Source organism: Cydia fagiglandana, chromosome 14 (genome assembly GCF_963556715.1).
Source record: "Cydia fagiglandana chromosome 14, ilCydFagi1.1, whole genome shotgun sequence".
Taxonomy (NCBI): domain Eukaryota; kingdom Metazoa; phylum Arthropoda; class Insecta; order Lepidoptera; family Tortricidae; genus Cydia; species Cydia fagiglandana.
In genome coordinates, this window is record NC_085945.1 from 9765587 (window position 1) to 9783879 (window position 18293).

Consider the following 18293-nt stretch of genomic DNA (forward strand, 5'->3'; position numbering starts at 1 on the left):
GCAACTAAATGGCGTAGGCATTAGTTTTTACGAAAGCTATTGGCTTCTGGCTTTCCAACCTAGAGGGAAAACTAGGCCTTATCTTATCGGGATTATAGTCCGGTTTCCTCGAATTTTCGTACTCTGTTTTATTTATTTACTGTAATGATTTAAAGAACAAAATTGAATCGTGCGAAAAGTTCGTCGATTTTTTTACAACCTCGGAATTTTTTGAAAATTACGTCTTTTTATTGACATGGCAACCCCTGCAATAGTTCGTTCAGAAATAAAATGATGTCTTGAAGTAATTTTAAAGATATTAATTTTACGGGTTTATTTAAAAGTATGTGACTATGCATGAAATAATGTGAAGCAAATAAAACTAACAATCAAAAGTGTACAGTTTTATGAAATAGATTGGATTTGGGAAACAATACGAAAATATAAATATCCGTTCGAAGTTTGATTTCAGAACGAAATAAAAAAAAAGTTAAAGCAAACGTCACCCTTTTCGAGCAACGCATTTTTGTCTGTTTTTAAAAATACAGCAGTAATTTTCTGGGCGTATATTCTCACGCACCATGTACTAAAAACATAAACGCTGGTCAATAACAAGTGCTGCAGCTATGGTTTTATGATATCTTGTTAATTCAAGGTAAGTTGAGCAGAATATGTTAATGGCACACGATCTTAAAAATAAACTCGAGGTTGTATTAACATTTTTGCGTCACAAACAAAACATTGTTTTGTTTATTGTTTTCAGCTGGACGTGATGTCGAAAGCCGTCACTATACCGGAGTGTAACAAGGATATAGGAGGTATGAAAGACGAGATATCCACGTCGCCGCCCGAGAAGAGGGAAGGAGCTATGGGCTTGTTCAGTCGCCTTTTGCGATTGGACACTTTGAAGAGGAGCGCAACCGTGAGCCCTTCGCCGACGGAGCCCCCGATGACGTACTACGGGGTGTACATTCCTTGCGAAATTAAAAAGGGCCCTGATGAAGGTAAACTTGTTAATTTTCAAACATCTGTTACTAGTTTTTGAGTCTCAGTGCCGTTTTCCGCAACTCTCTCTTGTCGGGCCTGTGGTAGACCATGTCTGTCTCGCATCAGTTTATTCAGCAACGGTGTCTCTTCAGTGTTACACCATAAATTGTCTGTAATAGACACAAGGGCCAATGATGATGATGTTAATAGTTTTACTTCAATGTATTAAAAGATTCAAACATGCTTGTAACTAAGTAGTTTATCATTTCTAAGTATCAAGTAAAGTGTGTCATAGGTATTTAATTGTTATCTTGTATGTCAATAATACAATTGGAAGCATTTCTTACCTTATAACAATCTACTAGCAATTCAATGGTCTGTGAGTGTGTTTGTTGACACTCACATTCAATAAACAACTTGACGTTAACAAACAGAAGAAATGTTTACAATTCTTTTTTTTAGTTTTTCATCTGCTTTCTTGACTAATGATTTGTAGGCTTCTGTTGATTGGATTCAGTCTTCTAAACAAAATCAAAAATATGCAGGTGTTATAGGTGCAAAGATGTATGCAACGGCAAGATCTGAAAGATCACAGGCTGCCTACATTTTTTGTACCCCATCTCTGTTTGTAAACATGTGTTATGGATTGTATGGTCCTATGCTGGAATGGCTATGTAAAAAATTGTTAGTAAAAAATGTAATTTGGGTTTTCCTAAAAGTTTAAAATCTAGTCTCTTAAGGCCATACAAATTAAAAATCCAAAATTTTCCACTGAAATTTGAACCTAAGGTGTAGGAAATAGAGTTGATTGAAAATTGAAGGAAACAAAGAAAAGAGACTGTTCCAATTGCATATGATTTTTTCCTCAAACTGAAGAAGTACTATAGGTAGGACCTTGGGCCTTAAGAGGCTATTATAGGGTGGCTTGGCTACAGAATCTTGAGGTATAAGGCATGTTTACACAAACCATGCCGCTTTGTGCTGCACTTTCCTGACTCATTCTGTGTGGATCACCTATAGACGAAGAGTTCATTAACTTGCAAGTTTGAGAATGTCATTTGAAATATATGTTTTCAAAGACCTTGGCATATCATGTCATTTGCTGATTAAAATTCATCCATTGTTCATTTCAAAACCTGCATATTTAAAACTAGTTTAGACCTCAGTTATAAAAATATATTGTCAATTTATATGCTAATTCACTGATTATTTTAGCTGTTTAACAAGTTAACTTGGGTTTTAGTAATAATTAGGATTGAAAATTGGGTATTATAAGGAAATTTTCACAAAAGTTTATTTATCCTCATTGCCTCATTGCTGATAGAGAGAGCAAAAAAGTTTACTATCATTACAGTGTAGGTATTCCCTCCACGCCTCATGTATCGTGGCGGTGACGTGGGGTGGGAATACACCATCTATCAAATACCTGTGGTAATAGCAATTAGCCCCACAATGACATTGTAAGTCATCATTCTCTTGCCCTTTTTCCATTTCCCACACCTCTCTGTCACCCGTCATCTCATCATTCACTTGCGCTCGTTTCATATCATCTCTCACACAGTCCATCCACCTTTTCCTCGGTTTTCCTCTCCTCGTACTACGCTTCACATTCATTTGTAGTATCTTTCTCGTCACATGACTTTCATCCCTCCGCATCACATGCCCGTACCACGCAAGGCGATTTGCCCTTACTTTTTCTGTTATGGGTGCAACTTTCAGGCTTCCTCTTATATACTCATGACATTGTAAGTATTGTAACATTTTCACAGAAGCAATACACGTGTACGAAAACAAGGCGGAGGCGCTGGAACTGGTTCGGCGCTACAAACTGGGCCGGTTCAAGGCTTTCCACGACCGGAAGGAGGCCGTGTCTTTCGCGCTGCGCGGGGCCGAGCCTGCGGACACCACGGATGGGAATGATAGCTGTGAGTGGTACTTTCTATACTCTGTATCTTTAGGTATTTAAATAAAAGTAAACAAACAATTTGTACATTTTAGGGTAGTTATAACATTGATTGGTTAATCAACCAAATACAAAACCGCCTGGATCTGTCACTGAACAACCTGATTTTAACCTACATTATTTGATCATGTAATGTTTTCATATACCCTCAACTGGCTTAAGGAGCCATTTGAGGGTAGATTTTGTTTACTTTTATTTAAATACCTAAAGTTACTGACTATAATTCTATACTACTAGAGTGGTTCATATTGGTGTTTTGCAATTATGAACGGGTTGGTATCGTCCAAGGACAAACTGGGCAGGTTCAAGGCTTTACAAGACCGGAAGGAAGCCGTGTCTTTCGCGCTGCGCGGGTCCGAGCCTGCGGCACCACGGATGGCAATGATGGCTGTGAGTAACACTTGCATAAGACTTAGGGCCAGTTGCACCAACCACATTTGACAGACTGATCAATTCAGCCGGCGCGCCCCGGCGCTTTACTATGAAACTTTCCATACATAAAAATTTTGCGAACTTTTTAACGATACGAACAGTTTGGTGCAACCGACCCTTATTAGCATAGACGACAGATATGTACAAAAGAGAAAGTTAAAATAACGGGTACAGGATGGGGAAAAACCGTCGGCGACACCCTAGTGGCGTAGTTACATTACGAACTTGTACTGTGCGGTGGCGAGAACAGTAATTACGTTAATTAATGATAGGTGTAGGTTGATCCTTCCTCGACTGATCACAGCCACCTGTTAAGGCTCCAGACAGAATTAACTAACTTTGAATTGGAGTGCTGTGTGGTGCCGGCATCAGAAAAGAATAGCACCACCCCATCTCTGCTCGTGGGTGTCGTATAAGGCGACTAAGGGAACACTGGCGACAGATATGCATATGAGCAAGGCTCGCCCGTATCCTTAGCGGGGTCCGTGCTCACAAGAGCTGTGCGAGCGCCACATCGAAAAAAAAAAACTTTGAATTGGAACACACATGCAATTAACTTTTATTATTACGTGTGCTCGTTTCCATACCGTCACGTGTATACTGAAACGTGGGCCAGTGACTGTTTATGGCTGCATGTAATAACGAACGGAGCCATTAAAACGGTCTAATCTTATTTCTAAGGCTGCCTGCTAAACTGTGAACATTTTCACATTTCACATGTTTAGTATGTTCAAGTTAATAATTGTGTATGTGTAAGCCTTATGAATCACTAGCCTACCTAAAGTATGTAGGCACTAGGCACTTTGTTACGTATACGAATCTCTATAGAATGAGTGGGCTAAATTTCGATACTAGATGCCTTATATGTGCGGGGCATTGCCCTGGTTTGTAATAAGTATTACAAGCTATTTTACGGTTTAATTATAACACTGTGCATAGAGACTTGAAAGACAAAGAAATGAATAGACTTCGTAACGTTATTATAAAATAGTATCTCCATGCACCGTTGTATAATAAAACCATAAAATATTATCTAATACAATTGTATCGCAGTATACTTACGTAATAGAAGAATGTCACAATACAACTTCAACAGCATTATACTAAAATTTATAAACAAAGGTTTTGTTTTTGCATATTAACACAAGTGTAATAAGGGGTCATCCATTAATTACATCACACGTTTAGGGGGTGGGAGGGGGTCAAGAAAATGTGACATGGGGGTGGGGGGGAGACACAAACTTTGTGACGTCACTTTAACTTCATCAGTAACCGAAAATTGATTTAAATTATTTTATTTGCTGTACATTTAAATAACAAGTTTTTAAAAGGATAATCGTTTTTATTCGTTTAATTTTCTTTCCTAAGCAGTTTTGGGTTATAAAATTACTAATATTTATATCGTCATAAATATTTTGATAAAATATTAATAATACTTAGGTACTTACTTAATTCGATTTGGCGAATTCGTAGAAAAAATGTGACGTCACACTAGGGGGGAGGGGTTTGCCAAATGTGACCAAGTGTGACAAGGAGGGGGGGAGGTGTAAAAAAACCTAGAAATTCGTGTGCTGACGTAATTAATGGATGACCCCTAAATGTAATATTTAATCTTATTTTTCACACTTAGAACCATGACGTTATAATATTATTAAGAAACGTATTTCCTAAATTCATTATTTAATATTTATATGCTTTAAATTATCTATTTACTAAGCTTTCTTAATTGTTATAAAAGAAAATTAACTCAATCTGCCTCCGATAACAATTGACCTAATTTCGTATCTATTATTGATAACAGGGATAACCCGAATGATATAATTTTCTACAATAACATAATGTTTATATGAAAATGTTATCTTGTACTGTTTCCGGGTGAAATTGGATTGTTTGTCTTTAGATAATGGTTAATATCGTTATTCTGCCCTTTTGTTGGCGCCACTTGCGGTTTAGGTCAATTAGGACATTGTACATGTAGAAACATCATGGTGACATATGCAACTTCTTCCGCGAGATCTTACGGGCGTCCCCTAACTGGCGCGGTTGCACGGAGCGGGTGAGCGGGTCAACAAAAAATGAAGTTGATAACTCGAGATATTTTATTGAAGAAACTTGAACTTAAAGTGAAAATAAAGTTAAAATTTCTTCAATTTTTATCCGACTTTTTCCCGCTGTGTACGGATTAAATAGTATGAGCGTCCAGTTGCTAACTGCAGTGAAGCGGCAGAATTATGCTGCCCCCCTAGGAGCAGTACATTTTTGTCCCTTTCGCGGTAGAAACGGCGGGCTGCTGGGGGGCGGACCCGAAAAACATGGTGCGCGACATAGGCCGTCGACAGGCAGAAGGGGGAGGACCCCCGCTCCGAGTCGTTTCTGGTGCAATGGCTATCCATAGCCATCCAGCGCGGCAATGCCGCGAGTATTATGGGCACTTTTGCACCAGAAGCGTCTAGGAGCGGCAGCAATGTTTAGTTAGTAACTTGTGTGTGTTTAGTTTGTAAGTATGACTAACTGTATGTATGTTTTGATTTAAATAAACGTTATAGTTGCTAACTGGCACGGACGCGTGCGACGAATTTTACCTACAATGGTACCCGCGTGCGCCCGCTCCGTGCACCCGCGACGGCTAGCGGACGCCCCAATTAACATAAATAAATAAATTACCATTTCCTTTGAGCTTAAACGTAAGGGTTACAGTTTATGAATATGGTCATGCATTCTTTCTAACATGTGAGGGAACTGTCACGGGAACTGTACAGAAATAGTAGAACTGTAAATTGCTAACAGGACGTGGTGTCCAAAATGAACTGGACACAATTTCAGTGCTAAGATAATAAAAGCATGTGCAGGTCATTGTGAACACTTCAGCTGCTTAGTTACTGGTAGCTGACTGTACGAGTTTTTTCATAAGGAATGAATGTCATTCGTTAGAATTACGTTGGCAACAGCTAAAGTAATTGGATACTTATTAGCGAACCTATTATGTCTTATTTATTAGATGGGTGTTAATTCTAGAGGCGTGAGTAAATACCATTAGTGGCGCTAGGTAGTCGCCAGCACTGTTACCTGACAGTATTTGAACCTTATGGCACATACATACGGTCCAATGATAATCAGTTAATACTCGCGTGATAATAACGACATACTAATCATACTATACGTAACCATTGCAAGCAAAAACTGCCATTACACCGTTTGTAATAAGGACCATTTTTATCGTGGCTTAGCTTTATTCATGTAGGTCAACATTGAATAATAGAATTGTTATTGTAGTACTATTGTACTTAATCGCTACCTAATACCTCTTATATTATGATCACCTGCCAGAAAAAAACTATGGTATATTAAATGCCATCTCATTGCAATGGGTTGTATGTGTCTCTAATAGAGCCTTTCAGAGATATATAACTATTGATGTACAGATATATCGGAGCGGCCAAGGTGCTCACGAATATCTGAACACGCCTCTATTGTCAGGGCGTTAGAGAGCTTGTGCAGATATTTGTGAGCACCTCGGCCGCTCCGATATATCTGATGACGACTGTACATCTGAATCGTTGACTCCATAATATTGCAACATAATTCATAAGTATAAGTATTAATATTGTGTAATGACAAACATGTTACACGGCATTGGCGGGATGCCACAAAAAAACTAGATACATATTTAAAACCATTATTTATATATCAGTGATGCATAACACTAATTGTCTATTTTAAAACAGGCAAACTTTGAAAGACAGCAAACTTTGCGTAGTAGAAAAAAACAAGTCGAATTTATAATTAATATTTATAAGAAAACCCTAAAAATGGGATCTTGGCTGTTAACGTCACAAATTCATAATGTTCTTTTTCACTCCTAACTGGTCTAAGTAGCAAGTGAAATTAAGTGCATTGTGAATTCAGCCGTTAATTGGCATCACTTTAACGGCTTTAACCGAAGGTAATTCCTGCATTAACTGTGACCCAGATATTTACATATAAACGTTGTTTTCTTCTTTAATTCCAGCTCTAATGGGCGAAAAGCCATATCCTTTCAAAGCACCGTCGCCCCAAGACATGGTCGCCCTTCGGAAGTCGATCGAGAAGGGTCTGCTGGCCGCTGTGAGGGAGAGAGTGTGGGACAACCCCCGGTATCTCGTCAGCAGTGGAAACACACCGGCTATAATGCAGGTACGAAATACTAGGAAATACTAGGTATGGACTGGGTAAATTTATAATATAGAGTTATCTTCAAACAACGATGCACGCTACGAAGTCCGCTGGAACAACATAAACTTAGACGTACCCAGACTACCCATGATTTAAGAAATGATGATTATATTCAATATTCAAGAATTGAGCGCCACATATTATCACAAGAATGAATGTTCATACAGTGTCTCTACAGATTACCGATAAAATACGCGGCAAAATTGCGATCAAAAATTTTTTTTTTTATGTAGACACCAGGTTAATATTTGTGGCTCTACAAAATTCTAGAAAAATACTACTTTGGCTGCATTTGCATTGCATTGCATAAACGAAGTGCCTTTTCCAGGAGGGTTCCCGCTACAACGCTTTGCACGTAGCAGCCAAAGCGCTGAACGCGGAGATGTGTAATCTCGTGCTGACGACGGTCGGCAACCCTGCCTTCGTGCAGACCTTGTACGGGCTGGACGCTGACGCCGACTGTTGCAAGGTGATTATATTATATAGTGTTAGTTCACAAGGTTCCCGCTACAACGCTCTGCAGGTAGCAGCCAAAGTGCTGATTGCGGAGATGTGTAACCTCGTGCTGACGACAGTCGGCAACCCTGCCTTCGTGCAGACCTTGTACGGACTGGACGCTGACGCCGACTGTTGCAAGGTGAGAGTATTATCTAGTGTTAGTTCACAAGGTTCCCGCTACAACGCTCTGCACGTAGCAGCCAAAGCGCTGAACGCGGAGATGTGTAATCTCGTGCTGACGACGGTTGGCAACCCTGCCTTCGTGCAGACCTTGTACGGACTGGACGCTGACGCCGACTGTTGCAAGGTGAGAGTATTATCTAGTGTTAGTTCACAAGGTTCCCGCTACAACGCTCTGCACGTAGCAGCCAAAGCGCTGAACGCGGAGATGTGTAATCTCGTGCTGACGACGGTCGGCAACCCTGCCTTCGTGCAGACCTTGTACGGACTGGACGCTGACGCCGACTGTTGCAAGGTGAGAGTATTATCTAGTGTTAGTTCACAAGGTTCCCGCTACAACGCTCTGCACGTAGCAGCCAAAGCGCTGAACGCGGAGATGTGTAATCTCGTGCTGACGACGGTCGGCAACCCTGCCTTCGTGCAGACCTTGTACGGACTGGACGCTGACGCCGACTGTTGCAAGGTGAGAGTATTATCTAGTGTTAGTTCACAAGGTTCCCGCTACAACGCTCTGCACGTAGCAGCCAAAGCGCTGAACGCGGAGATGTGTAATCTCGTGCTGACGACGGTCGGCAACCCTGCCTTCGTGCAGACCTTGTATGGGCTGGACGCTGACGCCGACTGTTGCAAGGTGAGAGTATTATCTAGTGTTAGTTCACAAGGTTCCCGCTACAACGCTCTGCACGTAGCAGCCAAAGCGCTGAACGCGGAGATGTGTAGCCTCGTGCTGACGACGGTCGGCAACCCTGCCTTCGTGCAGACCTTGTACGGGCTAGACGCTGACGCCGACTGTTGCAAGGTGAGAGTATTATCTAGTGTTAGTTCACAAGGTTCCCACTACAACGCTTTGCACGTAGCAGCCAAAGCGCTGAACGCGGAGATGTGTAGCCTCGTGCTGACGACGGTCGGCAACCCTGCCTTCGTGCAGACCTTGTACGGGCTAGACGCTGACGCCGACTGTTGCAAGGTGAGAGTATTATCTAGTGTTAGTTCACAAGGTTCCCACTACAACGCTTTGCACGTAGCAGCCAAAGCGCTGAACGCGGAGATGTGTAGCCTCGTGCTGACGACGGTCGGCAACCCTGCCTTCGTGCAGACCTTGTATGGGCTGGACGCTGACGCCGACTGTTGCAAGGTGAGAGTACTATCTAGTGTTAGTTCACAAGGTTCCCACTACAACGCTTTGCACGTAGCAGCCAAAGCGCTGAACGCGGAGATGTGTAGCCTCGTGCTGACGACGGTCGGCAACCCTGCCTTCGTGCAGACCTTGTACAGTGCAGTGTTTTGGTTCAAATAAAAATAATTAGTTTCATAATTTTTATTTGGACAGCCAAGTTGCGGGAAAGAGGGGAGACCTTTGCTCAGAAGTGGGACATACTGATAGGCTAAATATTAAAAAATTGTTTCAGGAATTCGCCGCGATCTTAGTAGACCGCTATCTGAACACGCCCGACAAGGGCATGAACGAGACGCCGCTGCACTTCGCGGCCAAGTTCGGCGCCGAGGCGTGCGTGGACGTGCTCACATCCTTCCCGCAGTGCAACAAGCAGGCCACGAACAAGTTCGGCGAGCAGCCTAAAGATGTAAGTATGCAATGTTAATTAAGGGTCAGTCACACCAACACTAAACTTGGAGATATTTGCAAAATCACTCTTTAAAAATAAACAAGCATTTTATCTGTTACAGACGATTTGGTGCAATTGATCCTAAATCTTTAATTTCTTTAATCAGGCGTAGTAACACAGAATAAATAATAGTACTAGGTACAGAAGACTCACTCTCTAACAAAACGCGTCTGTCACGATCAGCACAGATATAGCCGCTAGGTGGCGACAGCGCCACGCGCGGCTTATGGCAAACCCCAAATTGACCGTAGTTATGCAGAAAACGACCAACTCAATTTTTTTATCAATACAGAAAGCGACCAAAGCCACTGAGTTAGGGTGTAAGTCACTTTGACAAAAATAAAAAGTTGGTCGCTTTCTACAGAACTACGGTCAATTGGGGTCGTACGGATGTACTTTTAGCTACCTGTAGCAAAGCGACGAAATCGCGGAGTGAGCCACGCCTGATAGTAGGTAGTTGTCAATACGTGTTTTAAAATAAGCGTACGCAATGTAAACGTATTGCGTTCCCCGTTCGGAGCCTAGACGAAAGCGGACCCTTGTTTGAGCGCATACTGATATTTGGACTTTCAAGAGTCTTTCAAAATGGCCGAGAGGGATAAGTAGGCTGCGCTTCACTATGTGTTATAATTTCATCTCTTTCTCGTTTCAGATAATCTGCAAGCGCGCCAACAACGCGTCTCCGGAGTGCGCTCGCCGCATCCTGGGCATGCTGGAGGAGCGGTTCTACGTGCCGGTGCTGCACGCCGAGGACGGCAGCGCAGCCCCGGCCATCGGCCGCGCCTTCACTCCCGCGCAGCCCCCGGTCGGTACAGCGAGCGGGCGAATACATACAACATAACGACAATGTTTAAAATATCTCAAGTGAAATGGTTCATCAACGATGTTGTGTAACAATCCTTGGTTAACTATCTACTATTTGTTTAGGAGGAGAAATCACACTTGACTTGATACGATGTCGCTACAAATAAATACCTTATTCTTATTAAAATTCCGATGTCTCACAGTACACATCACTTAATTTTTTTTAACTGTAAGTATCGTGTAAACTTTCCCATTCCTAAGTGACCGTGAGTTATAGCCGGTCAAACAAGTCTGTCAGTAGAAAAAGGCGCGAAATTCAAATATCCTACGAGACAATAACCCTTCACGCCTACATTTTTTTGAAAATTTTCTACTGACGAAAATGCCTTGACAGAGAACATATGTGTTCCAGGAAATCAACCGTGACCCGCTGAGCCCGCGCTACGAGATCCGCGCCTTCGCGGGCCCCATGGCGGCGCGCGAGGCCGACAGCTTCCGCCGGAAGTGGAAGACGCCGCCGCGAGGGCCCCGGCTGCACGCGCCGGCTTTCCGGTTACAAGAGATGACTAAAGGGCTTGAGACTGTCGGCAGGTTAGGATTTGTTTAAATAAAAAACATACAACCGAATTGATAACCTCCTTCTTTGAGATTTGGAAGTCGGTTAAAAATACATAATACAAAATTCTTTATTTCAAAAACTACACGTTAAAGGAATGTATGGGACCCAATACCACGACTTTTCTCTTTCCGAACAGACTCTACCTAAAAATATTTTGTCTAATTAACAATTTTTACCGGTTTTTATAATTTCGAAAGTAAAAATTACCGCAAAACACACATTGTAGCAGTTGTCGATATTGCTACATTGTTGAAATACAATATTGCCAATTATTTTTGGACAAACTACATCTTTTTTCTCCCTAAAACAATATGCCCACACTACGAAGTCCATTTACATAATTATAATTTTAATTTATTGTTACAGAAACCTAGCAGAAGAAATGAAAGTAGGCTGGAAGGAGTACTGGCCCTTCCTCGACACCTTCACAGACCTCAGAACCCCTGAGGGTCTGGCGCTACTAGAGGACTATCTCAAGACCAAGTACGAGAGCGCCTGCTCTTTTGCCTACAGCGACAGCTGCGCTCAGTCCCAGTCTCCCGACGACATCTCCTTGTCCAGAATCAGTCTAGGCAACCTAGGCAACCAATCACAAAGCCCTATGAAGCTAAACTCCGTACTCAGCCCCATGTCTGAACTATGTGTAGCCATGAAATCTTGCATAATATCTTCAGACAGACCGGCGCATTGGAAGAAAACAGACCCTATAAGACAAAGAATGTGTCGGCAGCCTACAAAAGCATTAACCAACGGCGACGTCGCATCACCAACTAACCCTACAAACCACTCGGTCAGCCAACTCGTCTGTATCGAACGAACCTGCCAAGTATTCGCTAAAAGAATCGCCGATGCTCTAACGTTCTCCTTAACATCCGAACCAGAAGTAGCAGGAGAATCTCTAAAAGCCGAAGCGAAGTACCTCCAACATACAATGTACACTTATATGGACGATGAACGATTTCAGAACATTAACTTCGCGTTGATACATTCGCGACTAGCTCAGCTAGCCGTCTTCATGTTGAAGCGACAAACTAAAGACACAGACGACGTGAACAGTTTAGCGGAGTTTCTAGTAAAACTACGTTGTCCGAACGACGATATATTCAGCTCCGACGATGAGCACAGATCCGCAAGAGGTCCAAGCAGGTTACGAATGTCCCACATATTAGATAGTCACATTAAATGCTTAGCTAGTTTTATTAGTGAAGAGCTAGCGGAGTCAGAGGCGACTAAAGGGCCGTCTGTGTCCGAGTCGGAGTGTGCAGAGCTGTGGGGGAAAGCGGCTAAGTGCAGGTGTGAGTGGAAGATTGAGAATTTCGAGAGGAATAGCAAGAAGAATGCCTCGTTCAGGAAGAACCGGTCGATATTGTCGACTAGTCCGAAGACTGAGAGCCTGGTTAGAAGGCTGACGTTCGATTGTGACATTGGTAAGTGTCATTTATAGTATTTTTATTCATGTGTAAACATATCAACGCTTATGTTTGTTAAGAGAAATAAAATGTTGTGACAGGTATGTTTTTAGCTTTGTCTTCGTTGGTAAGTGAAGAAATCTTGAAAAACAAAACGTGTAAAGGTTTGTAAGTTACTGATGGTAAAACCTGTTGTTGTTATTTAACTTATTTATATTGGCATTAATGAATCAATCAATTTATTTCAGACCATTAAGCATCACAAGCTGTTATGGTCACAGGAAAGACTAGCTGAGTGAAGTGATCTCTGCATGAATCTTCCATAAGAGTATAAAAGAGTCCGTCTATAGCAGTGGTTCTTAACCTTTTCAGTCCGGTCACCCCTATGACTAACTAGGGAACCTGATTTTACCCCTCCTCCCAATGGTAATAAAAATTAAAACGTGTACGTTTGTTGTATTGTTATATTAGGTTAGCTTATTACCCCCGTAAAATACCAGTTTTACCCCCACGGGGGTATTTACCCCTAGGTTAAGAACCACTGGTCTATAGTTATTTCGCTGACATCTCTCATATAACTGATCTGTTTATCAGGCGACGGCAAGAGTCAACGCAACGAGACGTCCCGGCCGCTGAGCGTGAACTCTCCCGGCGGGGACTCCTCGCCGGCGCTCTACACGCTCGACACCGCCAAGTGCACCGTCGTGCCCGCAGAGGTACCATCGCCCACACTCTTAACTGTACATCGGTGGACCTTATGCCTTTTGTAATAAGGTCCACCGATGGAGCATTGTCGCTTGATGCTCATTTTTCCTTACTCTACCGGGTGTGGCATGTATAGGGTTGCAAATAGAAAAAAAACCAAATGCTTTTTTTCAAATTTATGAAAAAAAACCTAGCACCATGGTTTTTTTTCTAAATTAGGTTTTTTTCACATGAACAAAAATATGCTCAATAGTAACAACGTACATTTTAATTCCATAACGTTCAGTATACAAACAATTTTTGGGGAATTCCTGAATTCCCCGATGCGGCGACGAGAGGCGTTTGTGTTGCCAACAGTAAATTGCGATAATTACCACTACAGATTTCATTTATGTTGTTATTAATCAAAGTTGTTAAATTAAATTGGTTTAATGGTTAACATAAAGTCTAAAACAAGTAAAACAACCGTATAAAAGTATTAACTGCCTTGCAAATTTTGAGTTTTCATACTTTTGAAAAAAAACGTACTCCAGAAAAAAAAAGGTTTTTTTTGACGGTTTTAGTTCATGTTTTTTTTTCAAGTCAGAAAAAAAACCGTTTTTTTACAACCCTAGGCCTGTAACATGAGCAAATAATTAAAACATTATGAAGTATTTAGACTTCCTATTTTTCATACAAAATAAATATTATCTTCAATGGACGCCATCGCCACGCCATATCATTGTGATTGACGTTGCTTGTCACGCCTTAAAGATAACAAAATTCGCAATACATTGCGTCTTAGAATAAACTAAAGTGTATTAAAAATCAAACCAAAAGTTATTTTTAAAAGTTGCTGAACTAATGTTGGTCAGTATGAGGAGTACAGCCTACAGTTTAATTTTTTACTCGTATTACAGGCCACACCCGGTATATCTTTCGAATCTATTTCAAGTCCTTCTTGCATTTAATTAAAGCATTAGGACCACTCTAATGGAAAGCTACGTGTAACGACAGCGATTGACTATAATCGAGAAATAAACTTAGCTTCTAATAAGACTAGATAGCCACATGGCTTTTCAAATACTATTATTATCACTATAAAGGCCGAGCCACACCGGCTTGCGTGTGCGTGACGTGCGCGTGTGCGTGCGCTAAAATGTTGGAGCTGCACACGCACACGTCACGCAAGCGGTGTGCCATCTCTCATAAGGATCTGTATACTACAACGCCGCACGCGCACGTGCACGTCACGCACACGCAGCCGGTGTGCACAGGCCTTTATACTACAAGTTTCGATTATTCAAAGTATTAATTTCCATGTAGATATCGGAGGACGAGTCTGGCGAGTCCTGCAACTCTGACGAGTACCAAACTGCCTCGGAGCATTCTGACGACGACGATGACAAGATGGTGGACGCCAGCGACAGGGCGCTCGCCGAGCCCTTCATATACGGGTACTGTTATACTGTTCACACTCACCCCCGTATATTTGGGTACTGTTCATTGTCACCCCGGTTTATACGAGTACGGGTCATTTTCATTTCGATTTATACTGGTTAATTTTACCCAGGTAAATATTAGTATTCATTTTGACCCGAATTGATACGGATACTGCTTGTATTCACCCCAACCTCCTGCAAGATCCTGTAAGAGAATATCCATAATTTTATGAACCCTACAATCAACCACCTTGCACTTACCACTGTTACCGCATTGTGATTAGATATCTTGATAACAAGCATCGTCGCAATTCAATTACTTAAAATTTATATTACAGAGAGGAGCCGAGTAAGATGGACCGACTAGTATTCGACGCACTAGCCCCGTGTAGCATTAGTCCCGAGTCGTACCCCGACGTGTATCGTTGGAGACATACCGTCGCGCTCTACTCGCCTACGGAGAGAGACAAGTTAGTACCCTTTAGGATTCCTTTCCCACTAGAAACCCTTATTTTGACATGACAGAAGAGCCGAGTAAGATGGACCGACTAATAATGGACGCACTAGCCCCGTGTAGCATTAGTCCCGAGTCGTACCCCAACGTGTATCGTTGGAGACATACCGTCGCGTTCTACTCGCCTACGGAGAGAGACAAGTTAGTATCTTTTAGGTTTTCTTTCCCACTAGGAACTCTTATTTTGACATGACAGAAGAGCCGAGCAAGATGCACCGACTAGTGTTGGACGCACTAGCCCCGTGTAGCATTAGTCCCAAGTCATACCCCAACGTGTATCGTTGGCGACATACCGTCGCGCTCTACTCGCCTACGGAGAGAGACAAGTTAGTACCCTTTAGGTTTTCTTTCCCACTAGGAACTCTTATTTTGACATGACAGAAGAGCCGAGCAAGGTGCTCCGACTAGTGTTGGATGCACTAGCCCCGTGTAGCATTAGTCCCGAATCGTACCCCAACGTGTATCGTTGGCGACATACCGTCGCGCTCTACTCGCCTACGGAGAGAGGCAAGTTAATATCTTTTAGTTTAGAGTTCCGTACAAATAGAACCCTTATTTTGATAACTGAAAAAAGGGGTTAACAGAGATAGACCGAATAGCGATTTCTAAAACGGTGTCTAATGCTCTGGTTTCCTAGGATAGCGGTGCCATCATATAGCGGCCGTCTCCATACAAACACTACGACATCCATATTTAGCCGTATTATTTAGTATGGAGACGGCCGCTATTATGACGGCACCGCTATCCTAGGAAAACCGATCTTAAGTCTCATATGGCATGATGTTCAGACTCCTGAAGCTAGTCTGAGTTTGCTATGAGATTCAGTGCGCTTGTGATTTTGCCTTTCACATTGAATAGGCGCTAACTGCACCGCTATTATTAATATTCGACCCTTGCACTTTTCACATCAACCTTTCATCGTCAATTAAATAGTATTCAAATATTAAATAGTATTCAAATATAATTTTGGTTTTTAATGAGTATATTAAGGCCTAGAAGTATACTTCTAGGCGCCTTGCCACTACATTTAAAAAGAAAAGTACTAGATTCGTGTCTCCTTCCCACACTTAACTACGGCTGTCAAACGTGGAAATACACAGGCTACATTAAACACAAGATTAGAGCATGTCAAAGAGCAATCGAAAGAAAAATTTTGAAAGTTAAGTTAATAGATAAAATACGTCACAAAAATATACGAGAAAAAACTAAAGTAATTGACGCTCTCGAGCACTCATTAAGACTCAAATGGCAGTGGGCAGGTCACATCGCGAGAATGCCAGATGATAAATGGACAAAGCGTTTAACTACCTGGAAGGGACCATGTGGGAAACGAGGATCTGGGCGTCCCCGTGCTCGCTGGGCAGACGACATAGAGAGAGTGTCGAGCAACTGGTTCACAGAGGCACAAGACCGAGAACGGTGGAAGAGGTTGGAGGAGGCCTATACCCGGAAGGGGTCCTAACACTACTAGATTACACAAAATAGTATTTAATTTGAAAATAGTTTGTACATGTGTTTAAGGAATAAAAAGGCTTTTTATTTTATTTATTTATTATATTAAGGCCCGTAAGGCCCGTAATGTACAATACAATAATATGGTGGCCCATGAGGGGAACCTACGAAAATCAAGAAAGTCCGATAGTATAAAGGAGAAAATCTAAATATTGTAAAATCAGTACAAATATCAGAATATTATTTGGTCTAATCGATGTCAATGTTTGTAAATGTGTATGTTAGGATTAAATTTTGCAACCGATTCACTTTCCATGATTCGATTGAGCTGTAACTTCACATACATTATATGTAAGTTGGATGAGAATGCAATATTTTGGTATCATCAAGCTGATCTGATGACGGACATACGAGGTGGCCATAGGAATTGTGATAAAATAACGCAACCTAATTGTTTTTGGGTTTGTTAGAAATATCTCGATGTGGTATTAGTTGTCTGTTGAAAGAAAAGTACAGTCAGCGTAAAAGCTTGACTCGAAAATGGAGTTGTTGACAAATAACTTATTGAGTCTGTTAACAGATGGGCTGCGCACGAGCTAAACGACAGCGTGGCATCGGCGTCCTTCAGCTACTGCAGCCCACTGCGGCACACGGCCACGCCGCGGCCGCGCGAGCGCTGCTCCACGCCCAACCACCGCCTGCAGCTCGCACCAGAGGCGTACCACGACCGCTCCGTGCCGCTACAGGTGAGTGTGGACTATCCTACTGCAGCCCACTGCGGCACACGGCCACGCCGCGGCCGCGCGAGCGCTGCTCCACGCCCAACCACCGCCTGCAGCTCGCACCAGAGGCGTACCACGACCGCTCCGTGCCGCTACAGGTGAGTGTGGACTATCCTACTACAGCCTACTGCGGCACACGGCCACGCCGCGGCCGCGCGAGCGCTGCTCCACGCCCAACCACCGCCTGCAGCTCGCACCAGAGGCGTACCACGACCGCTCCGTGCCGCTATAGGTGAGTGTGGACTATCCTACTGCAGCCCACTGCGGCACACGGCCACGCCGCGGCCGCGCGAGCGCTGCTCCACGCCCAACCACCACCTGCAGCTCGCACCAGAGGCGTACCACGACCGCTCCGTGCCGCTACAGGTGAGTGTGGACTATCCTACTGCAGCCTACTGCGGCACACGGCCACGCCGCGGCCGCGCGAGCGCTGCTCCACGCCCAACCACCGCCTGCAGCTCGCACCAGAGGCGTACCACGACCGCTCCGTGCCGCTACAGGTGAGTGTGGACTATCCTACTGCAGCCCACTGCGGCACACGGCCACGCCGCGGCCGCGCGAGCGCTGCTCCACGCCCAACCACCGCCTGCAGCTCGCACCAGAGGCGTACCACGACCGCTCCGTGCCGCTACAGGTGAGTGTGGACTATCCTACTGCAGCCCACTGCGGCACACAGCCACGCCGCGGCCGCGCGAGCGCTGCTCCACGCCC

At 43.2% G+C, this 18293-nt stretch overlaps 1 protein-coding gene across 1 annotated transcript; it reads left to right on the forward strand.

Annotated features, from left to right (window-relative positions):
- The first annotated feature begins 480 nt into the window (after positions 1-480).
- LOC134670738 (ankyrin repeat and LEM domain-containing protein 2 homolog) lies at positions 481-17558 on the forward strand. The gene is made up of 13 exons (XM_063528553.1): positions 481-634; positions 743-983; positions 2736-2891; positions 7371-7534; positions 7902-8042; positions 9661-9834; positions 10529-10681; positions 11093-11271; positions 11666-12726; positions 13303-13424; positions 14719-14854; positions 15363-15489; positions 17381-17558. Coding segments are annotated over exons 2-12 (2520 nt in total). The 5' UTR covers positions 481-634; positions 743-751; the 3' UTR covers positions 15365-15489; positions 17381-17558.
- Positions 17559-18293: the final 735 nt, after the last annotated feature.

Bases quoted from the DNA above. Each gene is read 5' to 3' on its own strand.
- LOC134670738 (XM_063528553.1), top strand. From the start codon at position 752: ATGTCGAAAGCCGTCACTATACCGGAGTGTAACAAGGATATAGGAGGT. The intron at 984-2,735 runs GTAAACTTGTTA...ACATTTTCACAG, and splicing joins TAAAAAGGGCCCTGATGAAG to AAGCAATACACGTGTACGAA. The intron at 9,835-10,528 runs GTAAGTATGCAA...TTCTCGTTTCAG, and splicing joins TCGGCGAGCAGCCTAAAGAT to ATAATCTGCAAGCGCGCCAA.